At 48.5% G+C, this 13961-nt stretch overlaps 1 protein-coding gene across 4 annotated transcripts in view; it reads left to right on the top strand.

Annotated features, from left to right (window-relative positions):
* LOC121280096 (sodium- and chloride-dependent taurine transporter-like) overlaps positions 1-13961 on the top strand; it is an 83488-nt gene that overhangs the window by 50580 nt on the left and 18947 nt on the right. For all 4 annotated transcript variants that reach the window (XM_041191729.1, XM_041191728.1, XM_041191727.1 and 1 more), the window contains 4 exons: positions 4238-4370; positions 6135-6269; positions 7452-7555; positions 7725-7849. In XM_041191729.1, the coding sequence (XP_041047663.1) occupies positions 4238-4370; positions 6135-6269; positions 7452-7555; positions 7725-7849 (497 nt within the window). The remainder of the gene's footprint in view (positions 1-4237; positions 4371-6134; positions 6270-7451; positions 7556-7724; positions 7850-13961) is intronic.

The following is a 13961-nucleotide window of genomic DNA, read 5'->3' on the forward strand; positions in this document are numbered from 1 at the left end:
GTTAACAATTTCCACTACCTAATGTATCAGTCCACCACCAAAAGTACCTTCACCTCCACCATCTCCCAAGGGACTGTTCCTTGACAGAGAAACCTTCCTGAGTCACTGACCCCATGCACAACATCTGTCCCATGACCTCTTCCCAATCTCTTATTTTCTAAGCCATCTATCGTTTTTCCCATTTCCTTTGCACGTAGTGAGGCCTCGATTACACTGGCAGAGCCTGCATCTGATTGGCTATCAGATGTGACTCAGTGGGTAGCACTCTCAGCCGAGCACTTAGAGTGGGATCTTCCCATCCCCGCCCTCCACAGGACCAGAAATTGCCACCCAATGTCAACAGACCCTTTGGTCTGTCAACTTTTCCGTCTCACCCATGTCGATCCCCGTGGTGGGTGGGATCGGACAATCCCACCCTCGGTCCAGGCACATGCTCCCAGTACCAGTGCTGAGGGAGTGCTGCACTGTTAGAATTGTCACCTTTGAGTTGAGACAATGAACCCAGACCCCATCTGCCCCCTCGGGCGGATGTAAAAAGATCCCACAGCCACTATTTGAAGAAGAGCAGGGGAGTTCTCCCCAACATCACTGAAACGTTTAGTCAGTGTCACGTTGAAGTTTGTTGGATCTTGCTGTGCACAAATTGGCTGCTGCTTTTCCTGCATTACAACAGTGACTCCACTTCAAAAGTACTTCATTGGCTGTGAAGCCCATTGGCTTGTCCCGAGGTTGTGAAAAGTACTATACTCTTTCATTAAACATCTCTGATGTGCCCACACGTCTGATTGTGTCCTCTCTGTGGCTCAACACACCAACTCGCATGCTCTCCCAATCCTTATCTACCCTTCCAGCCTTCAACCATTCACACTGATGTAAACCTAGATTAATGAAAACTTTAGGATCAAGGCCTTCCCCTCCTCCTTGGCATTCTGCAACCCTACTGGTCAGAGCATTTATTTTTTCATTAAATCACAGGATGAGGATGTCACTAGCTGGGCCAGTGTTTATTGCCCATCAATAATTGCCCTTGAGAAGGTGATGGTGAGCCGCCTTCTTGAACCACTGCAGACCATGTGGTGTAGGTAGCATTGACTGTGCATTAGCCCCAGGCCTCAGTCATGTCTCTCACTTCCATTGCCAACCTGGGGTGGGTCCTCATGAATTATCCAGCACTTACACCCCCCCCCCCCCCCCCCCCCCCCCCACCCCCTCAGATGGCTGCCTTAGGTTCACTAATACTCAACCATGTAGTCAGCTGCTAGCCGGGACTGACAGGATTCCTTTCCAATAGGACATTAGGGAACCAGTTGGGTTTTGACAACAATCTGGCAGCTTATGTGATCATTCTCTAGTGTTGCCAGTTTTAAGGAGTTCCATTTTTACTCTTTGTTTCGTGTAATTTCATGAAATATCAAATTTTGGGTTATGATCCTAGCAGTAGGATTAATAGGCAATCGCAGAGCACGTGACATTACAGCTGGTGGAGTTAACCCTGAATCTACGCTTTGTTCTGGAATATGAACAGCCTCTTCACTTCCCTCACTGCTGACCAAGAACAGCAGCCAGCACATTAACCTCTCCTTTCTCTTTACAGATATGATGAACCAGTCCTGTGTCTCCAACATTTTCTGCTTTTAATTCAAATTTTATAATTTCTCCCGCAAGAATGGGGAGAGAAACAGAAATGTTATTCGAGTGCAACACGATATTCCACACACACACACACACACATATACACAAAAACACACACACATCTACACAAAAACACACACACACATCTACACAAAAACACACACACACATCTCACAAAAACACACACACACATCTACACAAAAACACACACACACATCTACACAAAAACACACACACACATCTACACAAAAACACACACACACATCTACACAAAAACACACACACACATCTACACAAAAACACACACACACATCTACACAAAAACACACACACACATCTACACAAAAACACGCACACACATCTACACAAAAACACGCACACACATCTACACAAAAACACGCACACACATCTCACAAAAACACACACACACACACGGTGAGTGAGGGGGTTTTAAGTCAGAGCAAGAGGGAGCTTTACTCTGTATCTAACCCCGTGCTGTACCTGTCCTGGGAGTGTTTGATGGGGACAGTGTAGAGGGAGATTTACTCTGTATCTAACCCCGTGCTGTACCTGTCCTGGGAGTGTTTGATGGGGACAGTGTAGAGGGAGCTTTACTCTGTATCTAACCCTGTGCTGTACCTGCCCTGGGAGTATTTGATGGGGACAGTGTAGAGGGAGATTTACTTTGTATCTAACCCCGTGCTGTACGTGTCCTGGGAGTGTTTGATGGGGACAGTGTAGAGGGAGCTTTATTCTGTATCTAACCCCGTGCTGTACCTGTCCTGGGAGTATTTGATGGGGACAGTGTAGAGGGAGATTTACTTTGTATCTAACCCCGTGCTGTACGTGTCCTGGGAGTGTTTGATGGGGACAGTGTAGAGGGAGCTTTATTCTGTATCTAACCCCGTGCTGTACCTGTCCTGGGAGTGTTTGATGGGGACGGTGTAGAGGGAGCTTTACTCTGTATCTAACCCCGTGCTGTACCTGTCCTGGGAGTGTTTGATGGGGACGGTGTAGAGGGAGCTTTACTCTGTATCTAACCCCGTGCTGTACCTGTCCTGGGAGTGTTTGATGGGTACGGTGTAGAGGGAGCTTTACTCTGTATCTAACCCCGTGCTGTACCTGTCCTGGGAGTGTTTGATGGGGACAGTGTAGAGATAGCTTTACTCTGTATCTAACCCCGTGCTGTACGTGTCCTGGGAGTGTTTGATGCTATCATTTGGTATCTGGGATATTACCTCAGTAATGACACCCTGAGTCTTTGAACTGATACATATTTAAAGATGTTTTAAAATATATTTATTTATAGTTGCTCTTTAAACCATTAGGGAATGTTTTTCAAATATAAGCACGGAAGTGTCGAGATCAGTATGTACAACTATTTGTGTTTTCACTGTTATCTTACAGTTGTTTGCCTCTGTGCCACTTGTACACACATGGCGGTGTCTTATACTGTGGGCAGAGGGTGCCCGAGCTGCCCAGTCAGCCGTCCAGAACACTAAACCGTGTAGATGAATGGGACAGGAGCTATGTCAGTCCATTCATTGGGAATCCTTAATAATCCTTTACCCTTGAGTTTCCGAGGCCTTGCCAGGGTTCCTTATTGTGATGTCGAGTTCGCAGAGTAAATTGGAAGTTGTTTTAATCCAAAGGTAGCCCTTGGCTATTTTGTTTTTTAATCTTTACCAGAAACATATTTTTTTTTTGCATGCCAGCTTCTCACCCTCTCTGAGGACCCCCGTGGCATGCTCGCCTGCTTTCAGTGAGCATGCCAACAGCAGCACTGTCTGAATGGAACTGTGGCACCTGCCTTCATTTCACTTCTTTGCTTCTCTCTTGTTTTTTTGTGCTCTCCTATTAATATTGTGTTTTTTTTTTCTCTCTGTGTCTCTCTCTCTCCCCCCCTCTCGATTTATACCTCTCCCTCTCGCCTTTTTCTTCTCCCTGTGTCTCTCTCCCCCTCTCTCCTCTCTCCCTTCTTCTCTCTCTGTGCCTCTCCCTCTATCTCTGTTACTCTCCCCCTCTTCTCTCTCTCTCTGCCTCCTCCTCCTCTCTCCCTTTCCTGCTCCCCCTCTCTCCATCTCTCTCTGTTTCACTCTCAACCTCTTCGTCTGTCCCTGGCTCTCTATTTACCTCTCTCCCCCATTTCTTCTCTCTTCCTTTGCCTACCCTCTCCCTCTCTCTCACTATCTTCCCCCCTCGGTGTGCCTCTTTCTCTTCTTTCTCTTTCTCTTCTTTCTCTTTCTCTTCTTTCTCTTTCTCTCTTTCTCTTTCTCTTCTTTCTCTTTCTCTCTTTCTCTTTCTCTTCTTTCTCTTTCTCTTCTTTCTCTTTCTCTTCTTTCTCTTTCTCTTCTTTCTCTTTCTCTTCTTTCTCTTTCTCTTCTTTCTCTTTCTCTTCTTTCTCTTTCTCTCTCTCTCTTTCTCTTTCTCTCTCTCTTTCTCTCTCTCTCTTTCTCTCTCTCTCTCTTTCTCTCTCTCTCTCTTTCTCTCTCTCTCTTTCTCTCTCTCTCTCTCTCTCTTCTCTCTCCCTCTCTCTCTGTCTCTCCCCCTCCATTTTTCTCTCTTGCCTTCTCCCTATCACTCTCCCCCTCCCTCACTTTCACAGGCGGAATGTGTTAGGTCTGTCTAGTGGAATTGACAACGTGGGTTCTCTGAAGTGGGAACTGGCCCTCTGTCTCCTGGCCGTTTGGGTTATCTGTTTCTTCTGCATTTGGAAGGGCGTCCGATCGACAGGGAAGGTGAGACTGAAGATGTTTTGATGAATGGTTGGCACGAAGACCCTTTATTCCCCACAGCAGCAGCACCCCCCCCCCGCCCCACCTCCCAAATCAGTTAACCCCTGGGCTTGCAATGTCTCCCTGTATTACACACTGTAACAATAACTTGGGTGGCTTGAGGTTGCCACAGGCACTATATATGGCTCCTCGCTATCTCTAACCTCCTCCAGCCTTCCGAGATCTCTGCTCTCCTTTAATTCTGGTCTCTGCACATCCCGGATTTTAATCATTCCACCATTGGCAGCCGTGCCTTCAGCTGCCTAGGCCCCAAATTCTGGAATTCCCTCCCTGAACCTCTCCACCTCTCTCTCACCCACCAAACAGTGCTCAGAAATTGGTTCACTCCAGCTCTTTTTTGATGAAGAATGTGACCAATTCCCTCTCCTCCCCCTCCCCCAGTACATTCAGGTCAAAAAAAATGACAAAACAATTGAGTTTTGTCTCTTTGTGACAGCTTCCAAAGCTCTGACGGGCCTCATATTTTTAATCTTAGTTTGTTACAAACCCTTGAGAAACTCTGAACTGTTGGAGGAGGACATCCTTCAAACAAATGTTTACCTTCTTTGGCCATCTTGAATTCTTGCAATGGCCCTGAGCTGCCTGTTGTCACTTAAACCAATAAAGTGCTTATGCTGTGCATGTAACTCCAACAGTTGAGGAACTGTCACATATTTCACTGGACCTATAACACAGAGGCCTGGACTAATAAATAGCCTTGCAAACAGAGTGAGTAAATAAATAAATCAGGATTTAAAAAGTTTGTCTCAGTAATGGTGACTAAGAAACTACTGGATCACCCTGAGGCCCATCTGCTTCACTCATGCCCTTGAGGGAAGGAAATCTGCTGTCCTTACCTGGTCTGGCCTACACGTGACTCCAGACCCACAGCAATGTGCCTTAGCTGCCCTCTGAAATGGCCGAGCAAACCACTCTGGTGTCAAGACAGCAGCTCGCCAGCGCCTTCTCAAGGGCACTAAAGAATGGGTAACAAATGTTGGCCTAGCCAGCGACACCCACATCCTGTGAAAGAATAAAAACATATTCACCTAACAAACCTCTATCAATTTTAGGCTTTTTGAGGTGGGGGTCGAGAGTTCCAAAGTTCCACTCCCCTTTGTGTGAGGAAGTGCTTCCTGACATCACCCCCTGAACAGTCTGGCTCTAATTTTAAGGTTCTACCCCCTTGTTCCGGACCCCCAACCCCACCCCCACCCCCAAGAAGAGGAAATAGTTTCTCTCTATCGACCCAATCAAATCTATTAATCATTTTAGACACCTGGTCAGATCACCCCTTCATCATCTTCTAAACTCAAGGGAATACAAACCTCATCTATGCGATCTGTCCTTCATAATTTAACCCTTTCGGTCCCGGGGGTCATCTATTCCGTCTGCCTTCCGAGGTCAGTCTCTCCTTCCTGAGATGCGGTGCCCAGAACTGAACCCAGTTAATCCAGACGGGGTCTGTCCAAGTCTCTGTACATCGCTTCATTCCCCACTGAATTCCAAACCCATTGAGATAAAGGCCAACTTTCCATTGGCCTCTTTTTTGACTATTTTACCTAATAAGAAATCTTCCCCCACCAGTGGACACTCGAATCTCTCTCTGCTGCTCCAACTCGCTTCTCCACCTTGCTTTGTGTATTTTTTCCAGTCCCAACCCCTCAGGGAGTTGACGACAATGTGATTAACCCAATGTTCTTGTCTGGTTTCTCGCCCGCTGAACAGGTTGTTTATATCACTGCAACATTTCCCTTCCTGATGCTGTTGGTGTTGTTGATCCGTGGAGTCACTCTGCCAGGAGCAGCTCAGGGAATCAAGTTTTATCTGTATCCTGATATTACACGCCTTGGTGATCCACAAGTAAGTGTCCTGCCGGGGTTCAATTTTTGCCCGCCCAAAAATCTCGCCTCCCTGTCCTCTGTGAACGTGACCAATTCCAGATGTGATATGTTCCAACTGCACGTGCAGTTTTTAACAAACACATCTGTGCTGTAAGAGTGCAATAATATTCACTGTCACTGGATCAGAATCCGTCCTTAACAGCGCTGTGGGTGTACCTACACCACACGGACTGCAGCGGTTCAAGAAGGCAGCTCACCACCACCTTCTCAAGGGGCAATTAGGGATGGGCAATAAATGCTGGCCCAGCCAGCGAAGCCCACATCCCGTGAAAGAATATTGAAAAATATTTTTGAAACCGCCTTTTTTATGCATGTTCTCATCTTCAATCCACGATACAAATCACACCAGAAGAAAATGGTTTGCCTTAGTGGTCTCTGATGGTAGGCACATCAGGATACAGAGAGATGTACTGTCAGTCCAAATAAAACAGAAAATGATCCCAGCTTTCTGGGAATCTGTTGATAGACTGCTTCTCAGGCCTGGGTGTGTAAGGGTGCTGCCTAGCAAAGTATTACCCTTTTACAGACTGTGATGGTCCCAGAATCAGGCCTCTGACTGTGCTGACTTAACTGACCTTGGCCAGAGTAAGGATTTCTATTTATTGACCTCAGCGCTCTGATCACTATCTGACAGTGGTGGGGGGGTGGGGAGTGGGGAGTGGGGGGTGGGGCGGGGGGGGTAGTGGGGGGGCGTGCATGTGAATGGGTGTCAGGTGAAGAGGGCATTCCCATACAGTGTGAGGCCCGCAATGGTCAAACAGCCAGCCTTCACTCCCGTGGTAGAACGGCTACTTGGACAAGGCAGGGAGTCGGGTGTGAGGGGCAGCGGGGTGGGGGGGGTGTCACTACATGAGGGGTCAAACCCAACGCAAGCTGGAGAAAAGTGACCAGCCAACAAAAGAATTCTGTATTGTGTGCGTTTGCCTCCCTTGGTTGATCAGCTGCCTCAATCACTTTTCTCTCCCTCTCCTCCTCTCCCCATTCCTCTCTCTTTCACCCTCTCCCTCTCCCCCTTTTCCCTTTTTTCTCTTTTGTCACTCTCTCCCCCTCTCTGCCCTCCCTGCCCTCTCTTCCCCCCTCTTTTCTCCCTCCCCCATCTCGCCCTCCTTTTCCCTCTTCCCCCTTCTCTCTCTCCCCGTAGGTATGGATTGACGCTGGGACCCAGATCTTCTTCTCTTATGCAATCTGCTTGGGAGCGATGACATCACTGGGAAGTTACAACAAATACAAATACAACTGTTACCGGTACGTGGAGATGTCGGGTGTGAGGTTATCACACGGGGAGGGGGAGGGGGGGGAACAGGGCGGAGGGTGAAGGGGAAACAAAAAAAAAAAGAAAAATGGGTCTGTTCACACAGGTCCTGTTCCGCACTTTATTAACATGATCCATCAATTATGACATATGTACAAATAGGGACTGTATGCTCCTGGGATGTCTGAACAGCGGCACCAGTTTTGTCTCGGGCTTCGCCATATTTTCCATCCTTGGCTTCATGGCTCAAGAACAAGGGGTGGACATAGCGGATGTAGCTGAGTCAGGTACGAGCAGCACCCGGCACCACTGACAACGTAATGAATCTGCGCAACTTTGAGATTTGATTCCGTCTTTAATGGTTATATTTGTAGCATGCGTAATCCTAGCTTTGCTGTATGAGTTGATCCTCCCTTCCAGAGTCTGTCTGACTTTAACTGGCGATTACTCCTGCCTGGCTTTTCAGACAAACCACTACATCGCCCCACCCCACCCCAACCACCCCCCCCCCCAGCGCGCTGTTTATCTGCCCCCTTGTTTAGTCAGTTGCAGGAAGCCCCCTCCAGCAGCTAGGCTGCGATGCCAGTGTTAATCAGTGCCTCACCAATTAGCCAGCAGTTGGCATTTTCCCTCTCACTTGCTGGCAAACGTTTAAAACCAAGTAACTTTTTTACTCATTCGTGGGATGTGGGTGTCGCTGGCTAGGCCAGCGTTTATTGCCCATCCCTAACTGCCCCTTGTTCTGAGGGCAGTTAAGAGCCAACCGCATTGCTGTGGGTCTGGAGTCACATGTAGGCCCAGAACAGGTAAGGACGGCAGATTTCCTTCCCTAAAGGACATTAGTGACCCAGATGGGATTTTACAACAATCGACAATGGTCTTATGGTCACCATTAGAAATTCCACCATCTGTCTCGCAGGGATCTGAACCCTGGCCCCCAGAGCAATAACCCTGGCTCTCTGGATTACCACCACACCACCACCTCCCCCTAACTTGTGATTGGCGCTTCCCAGCAGTGTGGCTGTACCGTGCTGGTGCACTGCGAAGACATTCCGGACTGTTCCCAGTCCCTACTTACTCCGTCTCCACCCCGGGACAGCAGCAACTTCTGGCGTGGTGGGGGGTTTTGAGGCGGCGGGGGGGTGGGGTGGGGGGGTGGGGGTTGGTGGGGGGGGGTGAAGGTGGTTGGGGAGGTGGTGGAGGGGAGAGCCTTTCTCTTTGATTCCACTCCCTTGGAGTTGAGGAAAGAGGGGTGAAGGAAAACGGTATTGGCAGCATCCCCAGGTACACCCCCCCCCCACCCCCACCACTGCCCCGACCCACTGTCCAATCACCTCTACTGGACCGACACGAGCTGCTTTGTGATGCCACAGTTGGTGATTAGTCCAACTGCCTCGAGTTGTTGCAGCCTTTGGGATCGCTCGCTGGAGTCTGTACTTTCAGTGGAGTCCCTGTCCCCGGCAGTGTGCCAGTTATGGATCAATTGTGACTGTTTGTTTTCTGTGACAACTGAGCAGTTTTTTTCCATGTAGTTCCACATGTCCGTCAGTTGCGTAATTTCACCTCCCGATGAGTGGCATTGTCATAGGTTTAAACACGAGGTGCTACCTTCCTGCGAACCACCAAAGGCACTTTGATCACCAACCTCCATGGCCAACAGACAGCCCCATGACAAGACGATGGAGCAATGCATCCACCCCTTCCATCTGTTGATCTTTGCCACTGGGGTTCTAATCCAGCACACACTGGCACATGGCAGCTGCCTTCTCCCTTCTCACATACATACTCAATGGGCAAGGATCAAAGCAAATTGCTCCCAACAGACTGGTCCAAGGTTGGTAAGAACACTCAGGCAGCCCACAAGGACAACTGGTGCATTTAAGGATTATTTTTGTGGGATTAATGCTAAGGTACATTCATGGGGACAGCGTAGAGGGAGCTTTACTCTGTATCTAACCCCATGCTGTACCTGTCCTGGGAGTGTTTGATGGGGACAGTGTAGAGGGTGCTTTACTCTGTATCTAACCCCGTGCTGTACCTGTCCTGGGAGTGTGTGATGGGGACAGTGTAGAGGGAGTTTTACTCTGTATCTAACCCCGTGCTGTACCTGCCCTGGGAGTGTTTGATGGGGACAGTGTAGAGGGAGCTTTACTCTGTATCTAACCCCGTGCTGTACCTGTCCTGGGAGTGTTTGATGCTGATACTGCTGTTCCATCACTGAGATCACTAATAAAACTCACCCAAAAGGGACAAAAGCTGTTCACAGAAAAAACCCTAAAGCACGAAATGTTTCCTCAGGTTTTTTGTCCCTGCCCAAGATTCCTTGTTTACTGCATCGTTCACAGGTCTCTCCTGTCCGTGTGTTGGGCTTTAGTGAAGTTTCTTTATGATCAGCAGTTGCTGGGGGAAGGGGAGAGGACAATTTCAGGTCAGACTTGGGAGTTGTGACCCTGGCAATGGAAAACTCTTTGTGTGTGTGTGTGTGTGTGTGGAGCTCAATCCTTCACCTGCCATCAGCCAAAAAGGAATCTGCAGTCTAGAGCTGCTTCAAACCTGGAGCTGGAGTTAAACACTGCCTGTACTCAGGCTGCTGAGCTCTCCGAGATTAAATTAACATGAAGGCATAAAAGAGAGACTTGAGTGATTGCCATCAGAGACCTTGTAGAATTTAATTATTATGCTTGCACATCCTGTGAATGGCTAGAATCTCTCACTGCCGTTAAAGGCAAGTTCTTCAGCAAGGTATTTTTTAATGGATTTCTGTTTTTTAAAAAAAACACACATAGTATAGTGTGCATTAAAATTTTAAGCCAGGTTCAAGTAGAAATTCTTTTTTGTTTTCTTGAAATCGATTATCGATTAGAAGCCGTGCTATACTCTTATTTCCAACTCTTCCCTTTTAAGTGCTTCCTTAAGGTTTAAAAATACTCGTAGGAGCGCAGAATTATGAATTGCGGCTGATGCCAAGGCTCCCCAGCTGTGTCTTGTGGTCGGAAAAATTTGTAATTTTTGCTGGCATTGAGGAAATTAATTTTTAGCTTCCTTCCAATTTATCAGACTGACAAAATGGAGCCATTCCAACATCATTCTGGTAACGGTTAAACCAATTGAATCACCGACTTTTTTATTAATTACTCCAATTCTGCTGATTTTTACCTTCCATAGGAAGCGTCTCTGTAAATACAACCACCCCCCCACCACCCCCCCCTCCACCCCTGCGATGTTCATTCAGTCTCAGCTCTGCCATTTAACCCCCTCTACACCCCCAACACGCAGCAATTACCTCTGCTTCCCCCCACCGACCCCCCCCCCTTCCTGTTGCCCCTCTGCTAGAATCAACAAAACTCCGCTCCAATGTCATAAGAGTGTTTCCTACACCCTCCGCTGAGGGATGGGGTGCAGAGGAGGAAGGGGAGGGGAACAGTTCTGAGTTTTCCAGAGGCTGTAAGTTCCCCGAGTTCAGCCCTGCACTTACTGACAGTCCAGTTACTTTCTCCCACAATCTCCTTGTCTCTTCCTTTCTGAAAGATCACTGCCATCTACACAGGGGATTTTGAGGGTCAAACTCACCATCCCTCCCCTCCCCATCACCACGCTGTACCCCTCCCCCCCATCACCATCCCGTGCCTCTCCTGCTTCTTACAAACAATGTGGCTGTGTGTGTGGCTGTGTGTGTGTTTGTGTGTGTGTGTGTGTGTGTGTGTGTATACCCTTACCCCCCCTCCATGCCAACTCACCTGGTATCCTTTGACAGCTCCAATGCATTTTGACAGTTCTTTGACAGCTTTGACAGTTCAAATTAGTTTTTCACTTTTCACGTGCAACTATGTTTACTTTTAACAATCCCAAATGGATGCCTTGGCTATCTAAACGAATCCACCAAGTTCAGACCTCTTACCTGGTCTAATTTGCACACTCCGGGTTTCACACTCCTGGCCAACCAAAATACCCCTCCAGAGGAGGCAGCTGGTGAGTTAAATGGATAGCTGACTCCGTAAACTGCGAATGCACAAACCCCGGGCTGACTCCAGTCTTGGCCCCTACAAAAATAGGAAGTGCCATATTTGGGGGTGGGACTTTCCAGGCCCGTCTGCCATTTTCGCCATGATGGAGAGGCACAAATCTGTGCGTGTGTGTCTGTGTGTGCGTGTGTGTCTGTGTGTGCATATGTGCTTATTTCCATTTGTGTGTCGGGCCCTTTTAAGACAGTCTGACTCAACATCATGTATACACTCTCACACACACTCGCACGCTGTCTCTCACACACACATACACTCTCTCTCTCTCTCTCTCTCTCTCTCTCTCTCTCTCACACACACACACATACACACACACTCGCACGCTCTCTCTCACACATGCACTCTCACACTAAAACATGCACACTCTTATTCTCTCACACACACTCACACATACACTCGTACACTCTCTCACACTCACACACACTCTCTCACACCCACACTCACACTCTCAAGGTCACACACGCATGCTCACACAGACTCACATTCACACACCCTCACACAAATAATGTGAGACTGACGGATGCTCTGCGCTGGGATGTATCACATCAGTTGTACCCTAAACCACTGAACCTCCAAGGGGACTTTTGGGAATAACTTGACAGAAATTTCCGGATGGGAAATCATCAGGGAGCACGCTTTTACCGAATCATACAGCGTAAACCATCGTGCCTGTGCTGGCTATTTGAAGGAGTTATCCAATTAGCCCCACTCCCACTGCTTTTTCCCCTTTGTGTTTATCCAATTCCCTTTTGAAAGTTATTATTGAACCTGTTTCCACCGCCCTTTCAGGCAGCGCCTTCCAGATCACAGCCACTCACCACATTAACAATGTTTCCTCCTCACACTTCAGATTGTCAGAACAATCACCTTAAATCTGTGTCCCTTTGGGCAGCTTTAATTCTCAATAAGGATATTTTACAAAGGCTGACCTCTGTGTTGTTGTACCTGTGAGATTTGTGCAGTGACTGGCTGCAATCACATTCTGAGCCACTGTACACTGTTCTACACTGCCACTGTTCTAGCACTTCCAGCCCAGACTCGCCAGATTTGGATCATGGCTTGACATTCACCTCAGGACCTGTTGTCACCGGAGTTCACGGGGAGACCTGAAGGTGCTTGGTTTACAATTTAGCCTCCCATCTTTACCCTTAATCCATCCCCCTTGACATCCACCCATTCCTAACCGTCCCACCCACATCCACCCATCGTCCACCCAACCCCCCTCGACATTCACCCATCGTCCACCCAACCCCCCTCGACATTCACCCATCGTCCACCCAACCCCCCTCAACACTCACCCATCGCCCACCCAACCCCCCTCAACATTCACCCATCGCCCACCCAACCCCCCTCAACACTCACCCATTGCCCACCCAACCCCCCTCAACATTCACCCATCGCCCAACGACCCCCCCTCAACATTCACCCATCGCCCAACGACCCCCCCCTCAACATTCACCCATCGCCCAACGACCCCCCCTCAACATTCACCCATCGCCCAACGACCCCCCCTCAACATTCACCCATCGCCCAACGACCCCCCCTCAACATTCACCCATCGCCCAACGATCCCCCCCTCAACATTCACCCATCGCCCAACGATCCCCCCCTCAACATTCACCCATCGCCCAACGACCCCCCCCCCTCAACATTCACTTCTTCCCCTGCCCCCCACCCCCCCCACCCTCCATATCTCCCTCCCCATCGACCCACTCACTCCATCCCCATCTATTCCCTGTCCCTATCCAAAAGCCGCTCTTCTAGGGAAAAGGCTTTAAACAAATACTGTTTCTAGAGATGGGATCGCACTCACCATCAACGCACCCACAGAGTGCAGCTCACCACTGATCCACTGCCATCATCCCCCAGTATAACTGCCGTCATGTTGAACACAAATTAGTAACACACACTGTTAAACTCGATATGTTTTACTAGTCGATTCAGAAAGTGTTAAGTGTGAACTGTGAGTTCCGTCAATCGTTTAGCTCCGTAAACACCACGTCAAAGAGAGAGAGTGGAAAGCCCCTGTTAATCATTTTCCGAACGTGTCACTTGGGTTCCGAGCTTTCCGCGCTGGACATCTTTTCAAACCCACGTTCCTCGCGAGCTTCTGTAACGTTCCTGACCTGGGAAGCTGACCTCCTCCGAGTAGAAATTTTAATAATCTCTCACGCGGTTCAAAATAAAAAGAGGAAAAGGAAGTGTGTGTCTTCCCTGTTACAGGCAGGGGGACCAAGATTTCTAATCATAACTTTTTTTTTGGGGGGGGGGGGGTGGTGGAATTAAAAAACAAGGTTTAACTTCCTGTTATTATGAATGTGCAATGATCCTTCGACCATGTCCTGGAACAACATTTGAGTTTTGTGACATTAGGCCATTC

This window comes from Carcharodon carcharias, chromosome 7 (assembly GCF_017639515.1).
Source record: "Carcharodon carcharias isolate sCarCar2 chromosome 7, sCarCar2.pri, whole genome shotgun sequence".
In the NCBI taxonomy this organism is placed as follows: Eukaryota; Metazoa; Chordata; class Chondrichthyes; order Lamniformes; family Lamnidae; genus Carcharodon; species Carcharodon carcharias.